This window comes from Hypomesus nipponensis, chromosome 11 (genome assembly GCF_054491055.1).
Source record: "Hypomesus nipponensis isolate SF chromosome 11, ASM5449105v1, whole genome shotgun sequence".
Classification (NCBI taxonomy): Eukaryota; Metazoa; Chordata; class Actinopteri; order Osmeriformes; family Osmeridae; genus Hypomesus; species Hypomesus nipponensis.
In genome coordinates this window covers 19,732,661-19,747,627 of record NC_140371.1, presented here as the reverse complement: position 1 = coordinate 19,747,627, position 14,967 = coordinate 19,732,661, and the positions used below count along the sequence as shown (strand labels likewise).

Below are 14,967 nucleotides of genomic sequence, written 5' to 3'. Positions count from 1 at the left end.
AGAACCACAACCACACGGTCAACAGGGCTCGAACCACAAGCACATGGTCAACAGGGCTGCAGAGGCTGTCATGCCCCTTTTAACATAGATGAAGGTGGATGGATGGATGATCTGTATAAAAACCTGGTAAATAAGTAAACTAACTAATCATAAACAATTGGATGTTTATACCTGTATTTGTATGTATGAGTAGGGTTTATATAAATATATGTTAGTTGGATATGTAGCATTGTGGATGAGTAGTGTTCAGGGTTACACTGAAAAGTGGCAACAATTTTGAGAGAGGAATCGTCATGTAAACTGTCAAACAGCACAGCGTGCATCACACAGACCGACTCATCTTGGGACCGCATTGTCTGAATGCTGGCACGCATGACACCCTCAACCATCCTGGCTGTTTCCACCTCTGAGAATAGTCGCCGACACACGGTGGTAGTTCGGTCTCACCTTGGTCTTGGCGTCTATTTTCGACCCTCTGTCCAGCAGCAGTTTGACCATGTTGCTGTTCCCTCGTTTAGAGGCCACGTGGAGAGGCGTGATGTCGTTCTGAGCAGGAGCAGAAGGAGCAGAGAGATGAGAGCGGAGGGGGCGAAGAGTGAAGAACTGCGAAGAACTGGGTTCTTTTCATTGGAATTACTTAATAAACAGCTTTGAATAAATCCTAATGGATTCTGAATTTGCCCTCACGAAAACAAGTAAGGTGCTTCAGAATGTGTTGCAGTGTTTAGTGTGTTGACTGTGGTCGAGGGAGATGCAGTGCTCCTCCTGTCCAGCAGAGGGCAGATTGTCCTCACCCTGGCCATGAAGTCTACCGCTGCTCCTCGGTTCAGCAGAAGCGTAGCCACGTTGATGTTGCCGTAGTGAGCTGCGATGTGCAGGGGCGTGAAACCACTCTGTGGAGACCAAACGCACACACGTACACAACAACATCATTCAGGTCCGGAGTTTTAAACAATTTGCTTTCTATTAAAACTGATAAGTGTAGAAAATTTAAACGTGTAGAAAATGTTGTTAGTCTATGCACAAAGTCACATGTATTAACACTACTACAAGACTGTAGGCTACTCAATGTGGCAGAGAACGTCTTTCTCCTTAGAAAACCAAACATTTGGTCCTACTAGTATGGTATGGATGAAATGTTGTTATCAACGGGCGTGTATACCATACCAGCAGTTGGCTTCATGAGCTTCCATGAGCTTCCATGAGCTTTCATGAGCTTTCATGAGATTGACATGTAACACATTCAGGAAACCATTCCAGGGGGACAGATACCAGGACATAAACCCACATTGTTGTTTATGTAGTGGAAACACCAGTATCAACTTACATGTGAGCAGAACATTCGAATACATTTGAAATCAAACTATATATTATCGAGGAGGTGAACTGCCACTAACCCATACATCTGAATGTATTTCATTTCGGTGATGTGATTTCCATGTAAACCCCTGGCTTAGCGAGTAACAGCTGCCCAAGCACAAGCCAGACGTAGGAAAAAACTGCTTCCTCACAGAGCCATCCAATCAAGCGAGGATTCTTAGATAAAGCTATCCAATGACAAAAATCCTCATTTCAATTTGCCAATTATCTCTAAGCAAGCATTCCCATAGTTCTGTAATCGTCTTAGGTCATAGATTTCTGTATGTTGCCAAAGTATCCAAAACAGCTGTCCTAAATGAAGCAACAGACACTACTTTCTCTAGATTGTAAAAATCGAGTTTAAAAGTCAAATCAAATATTTTCCCATAATTTCCCATTAATCTGTGTCCATAGATGTTCAGTATACTTCGGGCTAAACATATGGGGATCTGTATGGTTGGCACTGTAGCATCCTAGCATTAGCATCTTCCATCATGCAGCTATATTACCAAGCCACCTTAGTCACCAGCCAGCCTGACAGCCATGCTACAGTACCACACAAGCTGTAAGAACCTGGGCCCAGGTCTGACCTGATAAGACCAGTTTGTTCCACTAGAAATCAGACAGCGTAGTGATATGGCTACTGGCCCATGCATTAAACTACAGTCGTTGGTGCTATGAGTCAGGAAGATTAACAACTAACAAACTCAATCCACTAAGTATACTAGCTACTTGTCTGTAGCTGGGAGGCTGGGTTCACTTGATAATCACCTGGTGAGGTTTTGTTGGCACCCAAATGCTGTTGTGGATTGTCCTGTACAAGTAAACAAGCTTGTACAGGAGCAGTTGTACAACGGGATTGTTATCAAAAACACTTGTTTCTTTTTTGAGAAATCTTACCCCACTCTCATTACAGTGAGTGTTGTGATTGCTAACATCTCACACTATATAATATAGGACTTTCAAATCACTAACTGTAGGCCAACTAGCAAGATAAATAAAGTTTGGTAAAAAATAAAAATAAAAAAAGAAATAAATGTTGGTCCACATATATCCGCATTCCAAGGAGCACCTCAAGAAAAGTCATTTTGAGGAATTCCAGGAAGTGCTCCTACCCAAACATTCGTTTGGAAACCAACCCATGTAGCCTCCCGCTACAGAAACCATCAGGTATTAGTAGTCAGTCATGCTGAGTCACACAGACCTTAACTATCTATTGCAGTTTCAGTATCAGGAAGAGATCCACTACATGAAGGAAGCGATGGGGGGAAGAGAGGAGGGGAAGGGAGGGATGGAGGGGGAGGAGGAGGGGGGGGTAAGGGGTAACAGAACCAGACGAGGGTGGATAGGGCTGCAGCATCACTACTGAAGGACACAGGGAGGGGGGCGGTTTCTGTGCTCAGGTTGTCTTTCTTTACATGGGGCTGCGATAGATAAAGTAAGTACTTTATACAGATATACCTCTGTCGTTCTATTCACCATCATCTATTGAAGGGAGAGGGGGGCGGCCGAGGAAAGAGAGAATGGGTTGTTAGAGTGCACGCAGAAACACAACTCCCAGGAAACACCCTCCCAACAACCTGAGGATGTCAACGTTAGAAACACTACTGTCAGACGTTAGAAACACTACTGTCAAAGTTAGAGGTATAAGTTAGAGTACGTCCAGTTTGACTCATCAAGTTGGTTCATGAAGACAGAGGGACTTTGCGCGGTGCAGGTTCTCTGTTAGACTTATGGCTGAGGCTCTAGTCCATCCACCAGCTCACTGATCGATATAAAGCATATACGGTATACGGCTACACAGCACCATAGCAGTTTAACAAGGACAGAAAGATAGAAAAATACAAAGTTGGCACGAGGTAAGGCCTGGCAACAAAAGAAAAAGAGAGGGAGGGAGAGAGGGAGGAAGACAAGGAGAGAGGGAGGGAGGGAGAGAGAGACAGAGAAAGAGAGACTGAGAGAGAGAAAGAGAGAGAGCAGCGAAACCAGTGCGGGGCCTCACCTTGGACTCCACGTCTGCATTGTGGTCGTTCTGCAGCAGCAGGGCCGCTGCCTTGGTGTCGTCCTTGCGGGCGGCGATGTGGAGCGCCGGGAGGCGGACTTTGCCCTTGGTGTCGTTCTCCAGGAGCAGGGACACCACTTGGTCATGACCCTGCTGGAGAGCCACTGCCAGTGGGGTAAAGCCATCCTGTGGAGGGGGCGGAGCGGGGGGAGGATGGAGGAAAGGGAGGAGGGTCAATAGGGCACGGATGAAGAGGATTAGGGTCGTCTTGGCGAGGGATTTATTACACGAGAGTGTTCTGAAGTTCTCGTGGAATGTTATGAAACGCCAACCTTCTCACAAGAGCAAAGATTTGAGGGATCTCTGACCTTTATTCTGACCGTTCAATTAAAACTAAATCAGTTCTTCGTTTTCGAACCTCATTTCTTATATCGGTCGTCGTATTTTTTTTTTCATTTACAAGAAGGCTTCTTCGATAACAGCTGGTCATACATCAAACAAACAGTGTGGATTTCCCAGCAGTAGGTTCTTCTCCTGCTGAAGTGTTTCATTACATAACGTCAGAGCCATATAGGAGCACTTCTATCCCACGTCCTCTCCCATGGTCATGCATTATTCATCCTCCCTGCAACACTGCATGGGTGTAACACTATATATGCAATGTGTGTGTGTATACAAGGGACATTCTGCCTCCCCCTGCTACAATGTAGCAGTGTGTGTGGGAGTCAGATGGCTGAGCGGTTAGGGAATCGGGCTAGTAATCTGAAGGTTGCCAGTTTGATTCCCGGCCGTGCAAAATGACCTTGTGTCCTCGGGCAAGGCACTTCACCCTACTTGCCTCGGGGGGAATGTCCCTGTACTTACTGTAAGTCGCTCTGGATAAGAGCGGCCGCTAAATGACAAAATATAAACGTGTGTGTGTGTGATTGTGTGTGGCTGGTGTGATTGTGCGGACCAGCGGCCCAGCGGCTTGGACCAGTAGGTTTTACTGGTTTTACTGGCTGGGATTTGATTAGAGGCAGCAGTTCCAGCAGCCAGCAGTCTTATCAGTCTCCCCTTGTAAATCAGGTCATGGGAAGTGTGTGTGATTGTGATTTGTGTGTGTGTGCACTGTGTGTGTGTGTGTACTGTGTGTGTGTGTGCCTGTGTGTGTAAGGGAGCAGACTGGGAGATAAAAGACCTCATCTTTGACCTGTTCAAGGTCACGCAACTTGGCTATACAATCAATGATGCACTGCATGGAGAGAGAGAGAGAGAAAGAAAGAGAGAAAGAGAGAGGGGTTGTGATGGTAAAACATAATTACAAAAACAGAGGGCAAAGGGTACGTGGACAGCAGTAAAAAAAAGACAGAAAGAGAGAGAGAGAGAGAGAGAGGGAGAGAGGGAGTGAAGGGGGAGGAGGAGAGGACAATAGGGGAAGGCAGAACAAAAGACGTGTGGAGAGGGGGATGTTTCGAGAGGTTGTATGGAGGGATGCAGAAAAGACATGCAGTAAATAAGAGTATGGATGTGAGGAGTGAGGTAGAGATCTAAGGAGGAGGTGAAGAAGACGGACGGATCCTGACCTCCGTGGCCATGCTCTGACTGGCATTGTGTTCCAGCAGGAAGCGAACCACCTCCAGGTGATTCTCCTGGGCCGCCATGTACAAGGGAGTGAAGCCATTCTGAAGGACAGGATCACACACACACACACACACAACACACACACACCCTTAGTACAACCGAAACAATCCAGTTTTTTAAATATGTATTTTGTCACATACTGTATGTGCAGACAGAGTTAGTATACTTTAAGCACATTCTGCAACACAAAAAGGATGTAAATGATGATCATAAACCCACATTCTCAAAGTCTGGGTTTAATGAGAGTGACCGCTTGTAATAATAGTAATATAGGCATGACTCACTACATGACTGATTGACTCTCTGGCTGCCTGGTTGACTGAATGACTGACTTACTGACTCTCTGGCTGCCTGGTTGACTGCATGACTGACTTACTGACTCTCTGGCTGCCTGGTTGACTGAATGACTGACTTACTGACTCTCTGGCTGCCTGGTTGACTGAATGACTGACTTACTGACAGACAGAGGTGTGGAGGAGAAAACATTTTATTTCTAAAAGTTGGAAAAAACATTTTGAAAAAAACGTTTTGAAAAAAAGCTCTACTCAGAACACTGTCAGAAGACGTATCAAACCCCTGAGTCTAAGGTGTGTGTATCCCACCTTGGTACACATACTAAGTGTGTATGTGTACGGTATCTGTGTGTGTTTGTATGTCACAGTGTGTGTGTGCTATAGATACCCCACCTGGGATTGTGCGTTGACATTTGCTCCATTGGTCACCAGCTCTTTCACCACTTCCGTTTGCCCAGCCAGGGAGGCTATGTGCAGAGCAGTGTTTCCTTTCTGCATTACACACAAGAACGACAAGCATGACTGTTAATCTCTCCCCCACCTGTCCCGGAGTGCTTGTCCCAGTGTGTGTGTGAATGTGTGTACGTGTGGAAGTCCCCCAGGAGTGTGTGTTGGAGTGTGCGAGTATGAGTGTGTGTGTGTCCGCATGGACGTCCCCCAGGAGTGTGTGTGTGTGTTGGAGCGTGGGCATGTGCATGTGTGCCCCCTCCGTACCCCCCACGCTCTGGCAGAAACCTCAGCCATGCCTTTGTACCAGAGGAATTCCACCCCTGGCATCCCACTCCCTCTCACGCCAGCCTTGTGTCACTTCCGACGCTCGGTGTCCAACGCATAAACAAGCTCCCATCGAGCCTCAGCCGTAAATAAAAAAACGGCTTTTTATAAACCCGATCCTTGTTTAGAGGGGCCGGGTCGACCCCCCCCGCCCCCACACCTTCGGACCGCGTGATTGGAGGGTTCTGACGGCAGCCATGATGGTGCTGTTGTGGCACAAGAACAGCAGGCTGCATGTCCTGTTCCAGGGGGGGTTTCTGACAGAGGTGACAGGGGTCTGGTAACCACACTACGGACCGACAGAACAGCTGGACTGATCTGCAGAATGCTCACTGCATGTTTGTGTGCTGCTTCTGATGTCACCTACAGTACAGTATCTGCTCTCCTGTCTTCCTAGTCAATAACCAACTATTCTATTCTATTCAGTCTGATCATATTTATTCTATTCTATTATTTTAGTTGGATTCTATTCTAATCTGTTTACTGTATCAACGTCCTTTACTGTTTCTCCTGACTGTTCTGGAGACCTTCAGTAACCCAAAACCTCAATTCAAGCTACAATATTTTATTCATGTTCATTTTCATGAATGCCACAAGCATCGTTTTTTTTTGTGTGCATTTGTTCTTTAGAAGTTATTTTCCAGGCAGTGCATTTTCCATTCCAATGAATTGGATTTCCAGAACTTGATTTACTCCTGCTTGTATAATTTATCCAAACCAACACACAGGCTTTCAGTCTAATTCTAGAGTAATGAAGTGAGGACAAATCCCTTGTTCACAACATTCAGAAGGAGACCAGCTGGATATTAAGTAGGTAGTCACAGAAATAGCCGCATATCATGCAGTCAAGATCAACTTTCCATTGACCGGACACCACCTCACAAGCACTGCTCTTTCAATCGTCAATGTGACACGTTACATAAGGACAGATAACAGACCTGAAAGCCTCTCGCTTTTAGACTCTGCGTCCTCAAGGTCTGGGCACACAGGGTTTAATTAGAGGAGAAGATTCATTTTCATTGATGTCGAATCTATCATCATATTGTTTACAAGTTTTATGCAAGCCCTTCTCCCATGGGAGAGACTCTTAAAGAAGCCCCACTCTCCGGCGTCTCTCCATGAACACAGAGTTCCAGCCTGTCGCCAGCATCTGGCTCGCACTCAACCCACTGAGCTAAAGCCTCACCTTGGTCGCTGCGTCCACATTGGCTCCCAGCTTCAAGAGTTCAGAAACTACTTCCACATGGCCTTCCTTGGAGGCAAGATGAAGAGCATTCAGACCATTCTGGAAGGAAACAGAGAAACACAACAGTTTAAATCCAGCATTACCACCTTAGAAGAAGGAAGGGTAGTTTAGGACTATCGCACTGAAGACATAGTAGCGTCCAGTACAAGAACTATACAATAAAACAAACAAACGACTAGAACAGCTCTGCTCAGCATCATCTGTTACCAGACTGTGGTGGTGGATTGTGTTACATCCAGTAGGCTACATCCACCCACCTGGTTGCAGATGTTGATGTCCACACCAGTCTTGAGGTAGTCCAGGGCCTTCTCCAGGTTCCCGGCCCTGGCCGCTCGCAGGTAGCTAGCATTGCTGTCTGACTGGAGGAACCAAGAGAGAGGAGACCAAGGTCAAAACAGGGATGATTCGAGGGAAGGAGAGAGAGCAGGTCGCCACTTATCGATGGCTATCAAACAAAAAAGCACACACACACACATTTCTACCGAAACATCTTGAATAGACCCCCTACCAGGTACTCAGTCATTACGGCTTCCTAAGATTCCCTCAAGAGAGGACGCCGACACAGGTAGAGATCGATCCAATTGAATCAAAGCAAAACTCTGCAACTCCTGAGTTCCCTCAATGTGAGCTTGCAGGTGCCTCATCTCGCTCTCTCACAGCGGGCAAGCAAGGGACGCAGTAGAACCCCAAAACCCCATCTTCGAGAACAAGGTCAGAAACTCATCCCCTCCATCGGACACCAGAGGGTTATTCTCCCAGCTACATCCAACTCGACCGTCTGAACACTCCACGCTAGGACCTTGAGATGTCAGTGGTTAGTCCAGGCTGAAACCACGACGACGTAGCTACCATCCAATGAACCATCCAAACAATCCAGGGATACAGAGAGTTGCAACCGAAGAGCGCTTTCTCTACCCGCCTACGACCACAGACAGCCACTCTCGTTATGGTCTGTTGTCCTTTACCTCGTAGCAAGAAGGCTTTGTATACAAAAATAAAATGATGAGACAAGCATTTTGGTGGTCGGGTTTTGCCTGTATAACAAATTACCCGTGCGAGAGGTGAGTGTGTGTGTGTTGCGCATGTGTATGTATGACAGATGAGATGTGTGCAAAGAGAGGGCAAAAGAAGGAGGGAGGGAGAGAGAGAGAGAAAGAAAGGGGGAGAGAGGGGTAGAGTAAGACAGAGAGAAAGAGAAGGGGATAGAGAGAGAGGGAGAGAGAGAGAGATAGAAAGAGAGTGGGAGAGGCAGAGTTTATGTGTCCTCTCAAGTCAGGTCGCTCTGGGACACTTGACAGATAGTGACACACAGCAAACGATGCACCTTCGCTGGCTGCAATCTAACCACGGTCATTCCCTAACAGAAACAACGCTGGCTTGGTGCACATCAATGCCCTCAGACAGACAGACAAACAGACAGTAAAGGGATTACAGACTAGATTCCCTTACATCGTACTGAAGTTTATCCAGAAGTTTAACCTGCTACCTAAGACTCGTAAGATGAACTGGGCAGAGAAACAAACTTCACCAGAGAGGCCGACCACCATGCGAGAATCTGTGACCGTGAAAACACAGCGATGATCAGGAGTCAGGTGGCTGAGTGGTTAGGGAATCGGGCTAGTAATCAAAAGGTTGCCGGTTCGATTCCCGACATTGCAAAATGATGTTGTGTCCTTGGGCAAGGCACTTCACCCTACTTGCCTTGGGGGAATGTCCCTGTACTTACTGTAAGTGGCTCTGAATAAGAGCGTCTGCTAAATGATTAAATGTAAAATGATCATCCAGGAGAACGGCAGCATAGTGGAGGTCAACAACACGGGGTCTGATGCTGTCAACCTTGAGAAGATGGCTGAGGATGGTGACCAAGGACCATGGCCAATTACAACCACCGAGCCAACACATGGACTCAGCAGTAAAGCTGGGTGACTTAAGGTCAAGGTCCCATTATTTTCTGCTCAAGGACCAAGGTTTTGGTCAGTCAGTAGTCTCATTTTTATGGTAGAACACAGGGTCAAATGTCTAAAATGAGAATCTCATTGTTAATGTTTAAATTAATGTCTGACTGACAGAACGATAACTTAAGTACTATATAACAGAGTATTCTGAGTAACGGTAAAAAGTTAAATAGGATTTTCTTTGTTTTAGAACAAAAAATATGATATGTGAAATATCTTACTGTTGATTGTTCTTCTACAGGTACAGTCTTGCACTTTTTAAGGTTCATGTTGTTTTAATTTGTAACTTGTATAACTGCATGCTCTTATGGGTCTTCCCTTTGGCACTTGTTCAGTTTTTCACAATGTATGCTTCATGTTTTGGCTGCTTGCAGTGTTTGGGACTACCTCGTTGATATGATCAGTAACCTATGCTCTTTTGTAAAGCTCTCTCTTGGATGTCGCTTTGGATAAAAGCGTATGCTAAATGCATAAATGTAAATGTAAAAAATGTCTAGCTGACACATTCCAGCAACAAATAAATTTCAGACAATAAGCCATTACTTTCCATTGGATGAAATGCTCTTCATATTTTTTACAATCAAACAAAACAGTAAAAAAAAACAACAACAAAAAAACCATTAGGCTAATTATTTACCAAAAAATCTTGATTATCGGCCTAAAACAAAACATCAAACCGGCACTTTCATCCCCCTCCGGCTGTTTCCTCAGTTCTAAGCCCTCATTCTGCCAGAGGGCTGGATCTCCCTCCTGGTCGTCTGTATTGACAGATGATGTCCTTGTGGGAGCAGGGTGACACCGCTGGCGACACCGCTGGCTCTGGGCTAACTGCTGCTGCACTGGAAACTCTTCAACCATCAACCATCTCCTCCGTCTAATCATCTCAATGAACTACAGCACCACCCAAGCAAAAACATTACACTTCTTACTAAGTGTGCAGACGTACATTGCATGCATATCTTAAAGTTGTCAATGAGTATGTGTATATAGAAAATCAGTACAGTTTCAGTACAGTTCCAATTGTGTAGAAAAAGATAAATATCAAAAAAATTTATTATGCTCATGTGTAACATGTTTAAATTAGATTTAAGTATACTCTTTTTCCATTTGCTCCAGTTCCTACTCTCTCAGCTATGAGGAGAAAGATTGTGGTGATTTCTTAACTATACTTTATATAAAAAGCATGACTCTCTTGTCATGAACTTGTAATCGATACTTTGTTTTTCTCGTTTAGAAATGCCAAGCCTGTTTGGTCAGTGCAAAGGCCAACCACAGAGGGAAAGTATAACCGACAAGAAATCTCCAGTGGATAACACTGCAAGACTGCCTCAGATGAAACACTGCAAGACTGCCTCAGATGAAACACTGCAAGACTGCCTCAGATGAAACACTGCAAGACTGCCTCAGATGAAACACTGCAAGACTGCCTCAGGTGAAACACTGCAAGGCTGCCTCAGGTGAAACACTGCAAGGCTGCCTCAGGTGAAACACTGCAAGGCTGCCTCAGGTGAAACACTGCAAGGCTGCCTCAGGTGAAACACTGCAAGGCTGCCTCAGGTGAAACACTGCAAGGCTGCCTCAGGTGAAACACTGCAAGGCTGCCTCAGGTGAAACACTGCAAGGCTGCCTCAGATGAAACACTGCAAGGCTGCCTCAGGTGAAACACTGCAAGGCTGCCTCAGGTGAAACACTGCAAGGCTGCCTCAGGTGAAACACTGCAAGACTGCCTCAGGTGAAACACTGCAAGGCTGCCTCAGGTGAAACACTGCAAGGCTGCCTCAGGTGAAACACTGCAAGGCTGCCTCAGATGAAACACTGCAAGGCTGCCTCAGGTGAAACAGAAGCAGAGAAGGAGAGATTAGGGGCTGGTTTAGTTGACTGGCAGACAACAGGACAGACAGAAACTCCCCTTTGCGTTTCAACCCATAATTTCAACTGCAAGCCTCGCCTTTTCTACAGACCCAACACCATCATAACATTCCCACATTGACATTAGCTCCATGTTCCTCCAGTGTGGTTCTCCATAATGACTAGGGACACTAATAACCACCAAGTTAAGTCCCTCCCTCATCTTCAGCCCCTCCACCATCTTCAGCCCCTCCCCCGTGTTTCGGTCCTCCCCCCACCTCCACTCCAGTTTACGTAGAGAAGAGCATGTCTCTGTCTACGAGGCATTATCAAGGATGGAGGGAGATTAGCTTGAGAAAATATGATTAAAAATGAGCAGATCAGAAGTCCAGAAAAATGAGGCCATTAAAGAGTATGCTAAGCCTGAAGGAAAGGCATTAATCTGCTGTAAGATGGAGAGCAATGGAAGAGATATAGAGTATGGGACTGTGTGAAAGACAGAGACAGTGAGAGAGACAGTGAGAGAGAGAGAGAGAGACAGTGAGAGAGAGAGAGAGAGAGAGAGAGAGAGAGAGAGAGAGAGAGAGAGAGAGATACTAATAAAGACTGTAGTTGCCCTGTCAAATGACCGATGGCCTTCTTTAAAAGAATCCTCCTATTTACAGGATCGTTCCTAATTACGGATTCATTCACAGCATCTCAGTGTCGGCAACGGGGCTAATTTCATGTTAAGATGCCATAAAACTGACATTCAAAACTCCTTTGGATATTACCATATTTGCCAAAATAACAAGGGACATTTCGCACCACCCAATGAGCTGACAGTATAAACTGGCCTGTATTGTAGTAAAATCGTTTGGCAGGATGCCAGTCTGAGCAATTATTTTACCTCAGGCTTTTCGTTTTCCCAGAAGAGACGAGAAATGTGGAGACGAGTGAAGTTCCTTGGTTGGGTGTATTTAGAAGGGAGTTAACCGATTTCTTCAGATTCTGGTATTGGCACACATTTAGCATTTGAGATTACATCATTGCCAGGAGAGGTGATCCCATATCTAGAGGAATGGATCTCTGCCTCTGCCTCACTGCCTCTCTGCCTCTCTGCCTCTCTGCCTCTCTGCCTCTCTGCCTCTCTGCCTCTCTGCCTCTCTGCCTCTGGTTAGATGAAGTCAGATCGGAGTTTGGGTCTGGAGTTCAAAGCAGAAACACACACCCACTCACCCAAACTGATGCACAGGAAAAAAAACATAAATACACACACACCCACAAACAGACAAGGCCACATAGCACTTAGCTCTCTCTCACACACACACACACACACGCACGCACACACACGCACACACACACACACTGTGAAAACACACACAGAGAGACAGACAGACAGCATGTTGATGTCATGGCTGCAGGCCACTGGCAGGCTCAGTGTGGAGTCTAGAAGCAGGGTTATTGTCTCTGGGATCCCCAGTTCCCGTCGACACCCTAACCCTCGCTTCAGGCCACATGGGCCCAGAGCACCCAGTGGAGCCAAAAAGCCTCCCACACACACACACACACACACAAACCCCTCCAACACACACACACACACACACAAACCCCTCCAACACACACACACACACACACAAACCCCTCCGACACACACTCACACACACACAAACCCCTCCAACACACACACACACACACACAAACCCCTCCAACACACACACACACACACACAAACCCCTCCAACACACACACACACACACACAAACCCCTCCAACACACACACACACACACACAAACCCCTCCAACACACACACACACACACACAAACCCCTCCAACACACACACACACACAAACCCCTCCGACACACACACACACACAAACCCCTCCAACACACACACACACACACACAAACCCCTCCAACACACACACACACACAAACCCCTCCGACACACACACACACACAAACCCCTCCGACACACACACACACACAAACCCCTCCAACACACACACACACACACACAAACCCCCCCAACACACACACACATACCCCCCCAACTCATACACACATCAACCCACCCCCCCAACACACACACACACAACCCCCCCCCAACACACACAGTACTCATTTTCCACTGCAGGAAAAACAACACTGATATTGACAGCTAAATGCCTTCATCGACAGCTTGTTCAGCAGAATCCTACTGTATAAAATCGTAAATAGTGTCAGGATGAATAGTATAGTCCATCCTAAATGGACAGGGTAGGGGTGGGGACCATAGGGCTCAACATGCTGTGTGAGCTACAGACATACTGACCACAGCCTTGACATCTACAGTATAGAACTGTTATATGATGCACAGGAAACAGTAAGATCCTGTGAAATCAGCACCACCCTATAAGCCATTATCAATAACGGCCTTCTCAAATATTGCTGCACACTGCTGTACAGGGATGTACTAAGAATGTACTGCGATCCAAAATGTACACACAATGAACAAACCATGTTGTCTGCATCTATGTCTCCTCTGCACACACACACACACCACACACACACACACACACACACACACACCACACACACACACACACACACACACACACACACACACCACACACACACCACCCACACACACACACACACACACAGAGCCATTAGTGAAGCAGTGAGATGACGTGGAGGACCCAGGGAACAGAAGCTGGAGAGCATCCTTCAATGTTCCGACCTTCTGAAAGGAATCTCTAAAAATACTAGAAACCCACAGCTAGCAATACACACTGTGCTGCCAACACCATGACTACCTGGAGGTTAGGCCACCAAGCTGACTAATATAGAACAGATTCAAGCTCGGAAGTGAATGTTTACTCTGTCTCATCACACACACACAGAAAGAAACCTTCAGAGAAGAGCACAAACACACACTTAAACACAACACATGTACTGTATACTTTTGCACGCAAACAGATTACACAACCCCCTCACACACACTATTATTATCCTGATGGATCCCAGGGTGATTATCAGTGAGGAGATGAAACACCACAGTCCACCGAGCACAAGGCCAGGGGAAATCCCTGGTGCAGGCAGCCAGGAACACACACTGACTGACTGACTGACTAACTACTGACTGACTACTGACTGACTGAATCTGAATGATTGGATATAACTGACAACTGACTGACAATCTGACTACTTACTGGCTACGTACTGACTGATTGCAACTGACTGACTGTTTTTTGTCTACTGACTAACTGCATCTGGCTGACTGACTACTGCCTATTTGACTGACTGCATCTGACAAGCTCCCCTCACATTACTTGCCAAGGTCAGCTATAGTGACAATACACTGGACACCTAGCCACGGCTATCTTTCCTCTAAGAATCCCGTGACCTTGTGAAATTACTTGCACTCTGGTCAAATCTAGGTTACATTAGCATTATCATTTAGCATATAGAGCACATATAGAGCACAGAGATACAATTAGGTAGTGTTAGCCAAATACAGATCGCGTTGGTCTTAGTTTCAGTCAGGTTACTAACCAGCATCCATGCGCTTCAAAGCTGCTCCCCTACAGACCAGGTATCTGACCTCTGTGAGTCCAACTAACCCCAACAACAAGCTCATCCACCCCAACCTCTGTCCAGCAACATCCCCAAAGCTGCTCCTAAAGTCCCCAGAAGCCGAGGGAGACGAACCCCAGGAAGACTTACGGGTGTCAGGAAGTCTGCTGCCTCTTCCACAGCCATGGTCCCTGTCTCTGCACTCTGAGGGGAAACAGCTAGTGAAACCTGAGCCTTCTCTGGGTCTCTTCCTACGCCCGTCCCAACCCGAGCAGCCCAGGGAGGAGAGAGCAAGGTGCCATTGTGTCAGGTGACCAAGTGAGAGAAG

At 46.4% G+C, this 14,967-nt stretch overlaps 1 protein-coding gene across 1 annotated transcript in view; it reads right to left on the bottom strand.

The window, feature by feature from the left end:
* The window catches only part of LOC146268571 (ankyrin-3-like), an 87,256-nt gene that overhangs the window by 49,263 nt on the left and 23,026 nt on the right, over positions 1 to 14,967 (bottom strand). Inside the window, exons 2-9 of the mRNA XM_084709859.1 lie at positions 7,555 to 7,656; positions 7,238 to 7,336; positions 5,671 to 5,769; positions 4,927 to 5,025; positions 3,362 to 3,547; positions 2,821 to 2,844; positions 795 to 893; positions 448 to 546 (exon numbers count right to left, since the gene is read on the bottom strand). Coding sequence (XP_084565985.1) covers positions 448 to 546; positions 795 to 893; positions 2,821 to 2,844; positions 3,362 to 3,547; positions 4,927 to 5,025; positions 5,671 to 5,769; positions 7,238 to 7,336; positions 7,555 to 7,656 — 807 coding nt within the window. The remainder of the gene's footprint in view (positions 1 to 447; positions 547 to 794; positions 894 to 2,820; positions 2,845 to 3,361; positions 3,548 to 4,926; positions 5,026 to 5,670; positions 5,770 to 7,237; positions 7,337 to 7,554; positions 7,657 to 14,967) is intronic.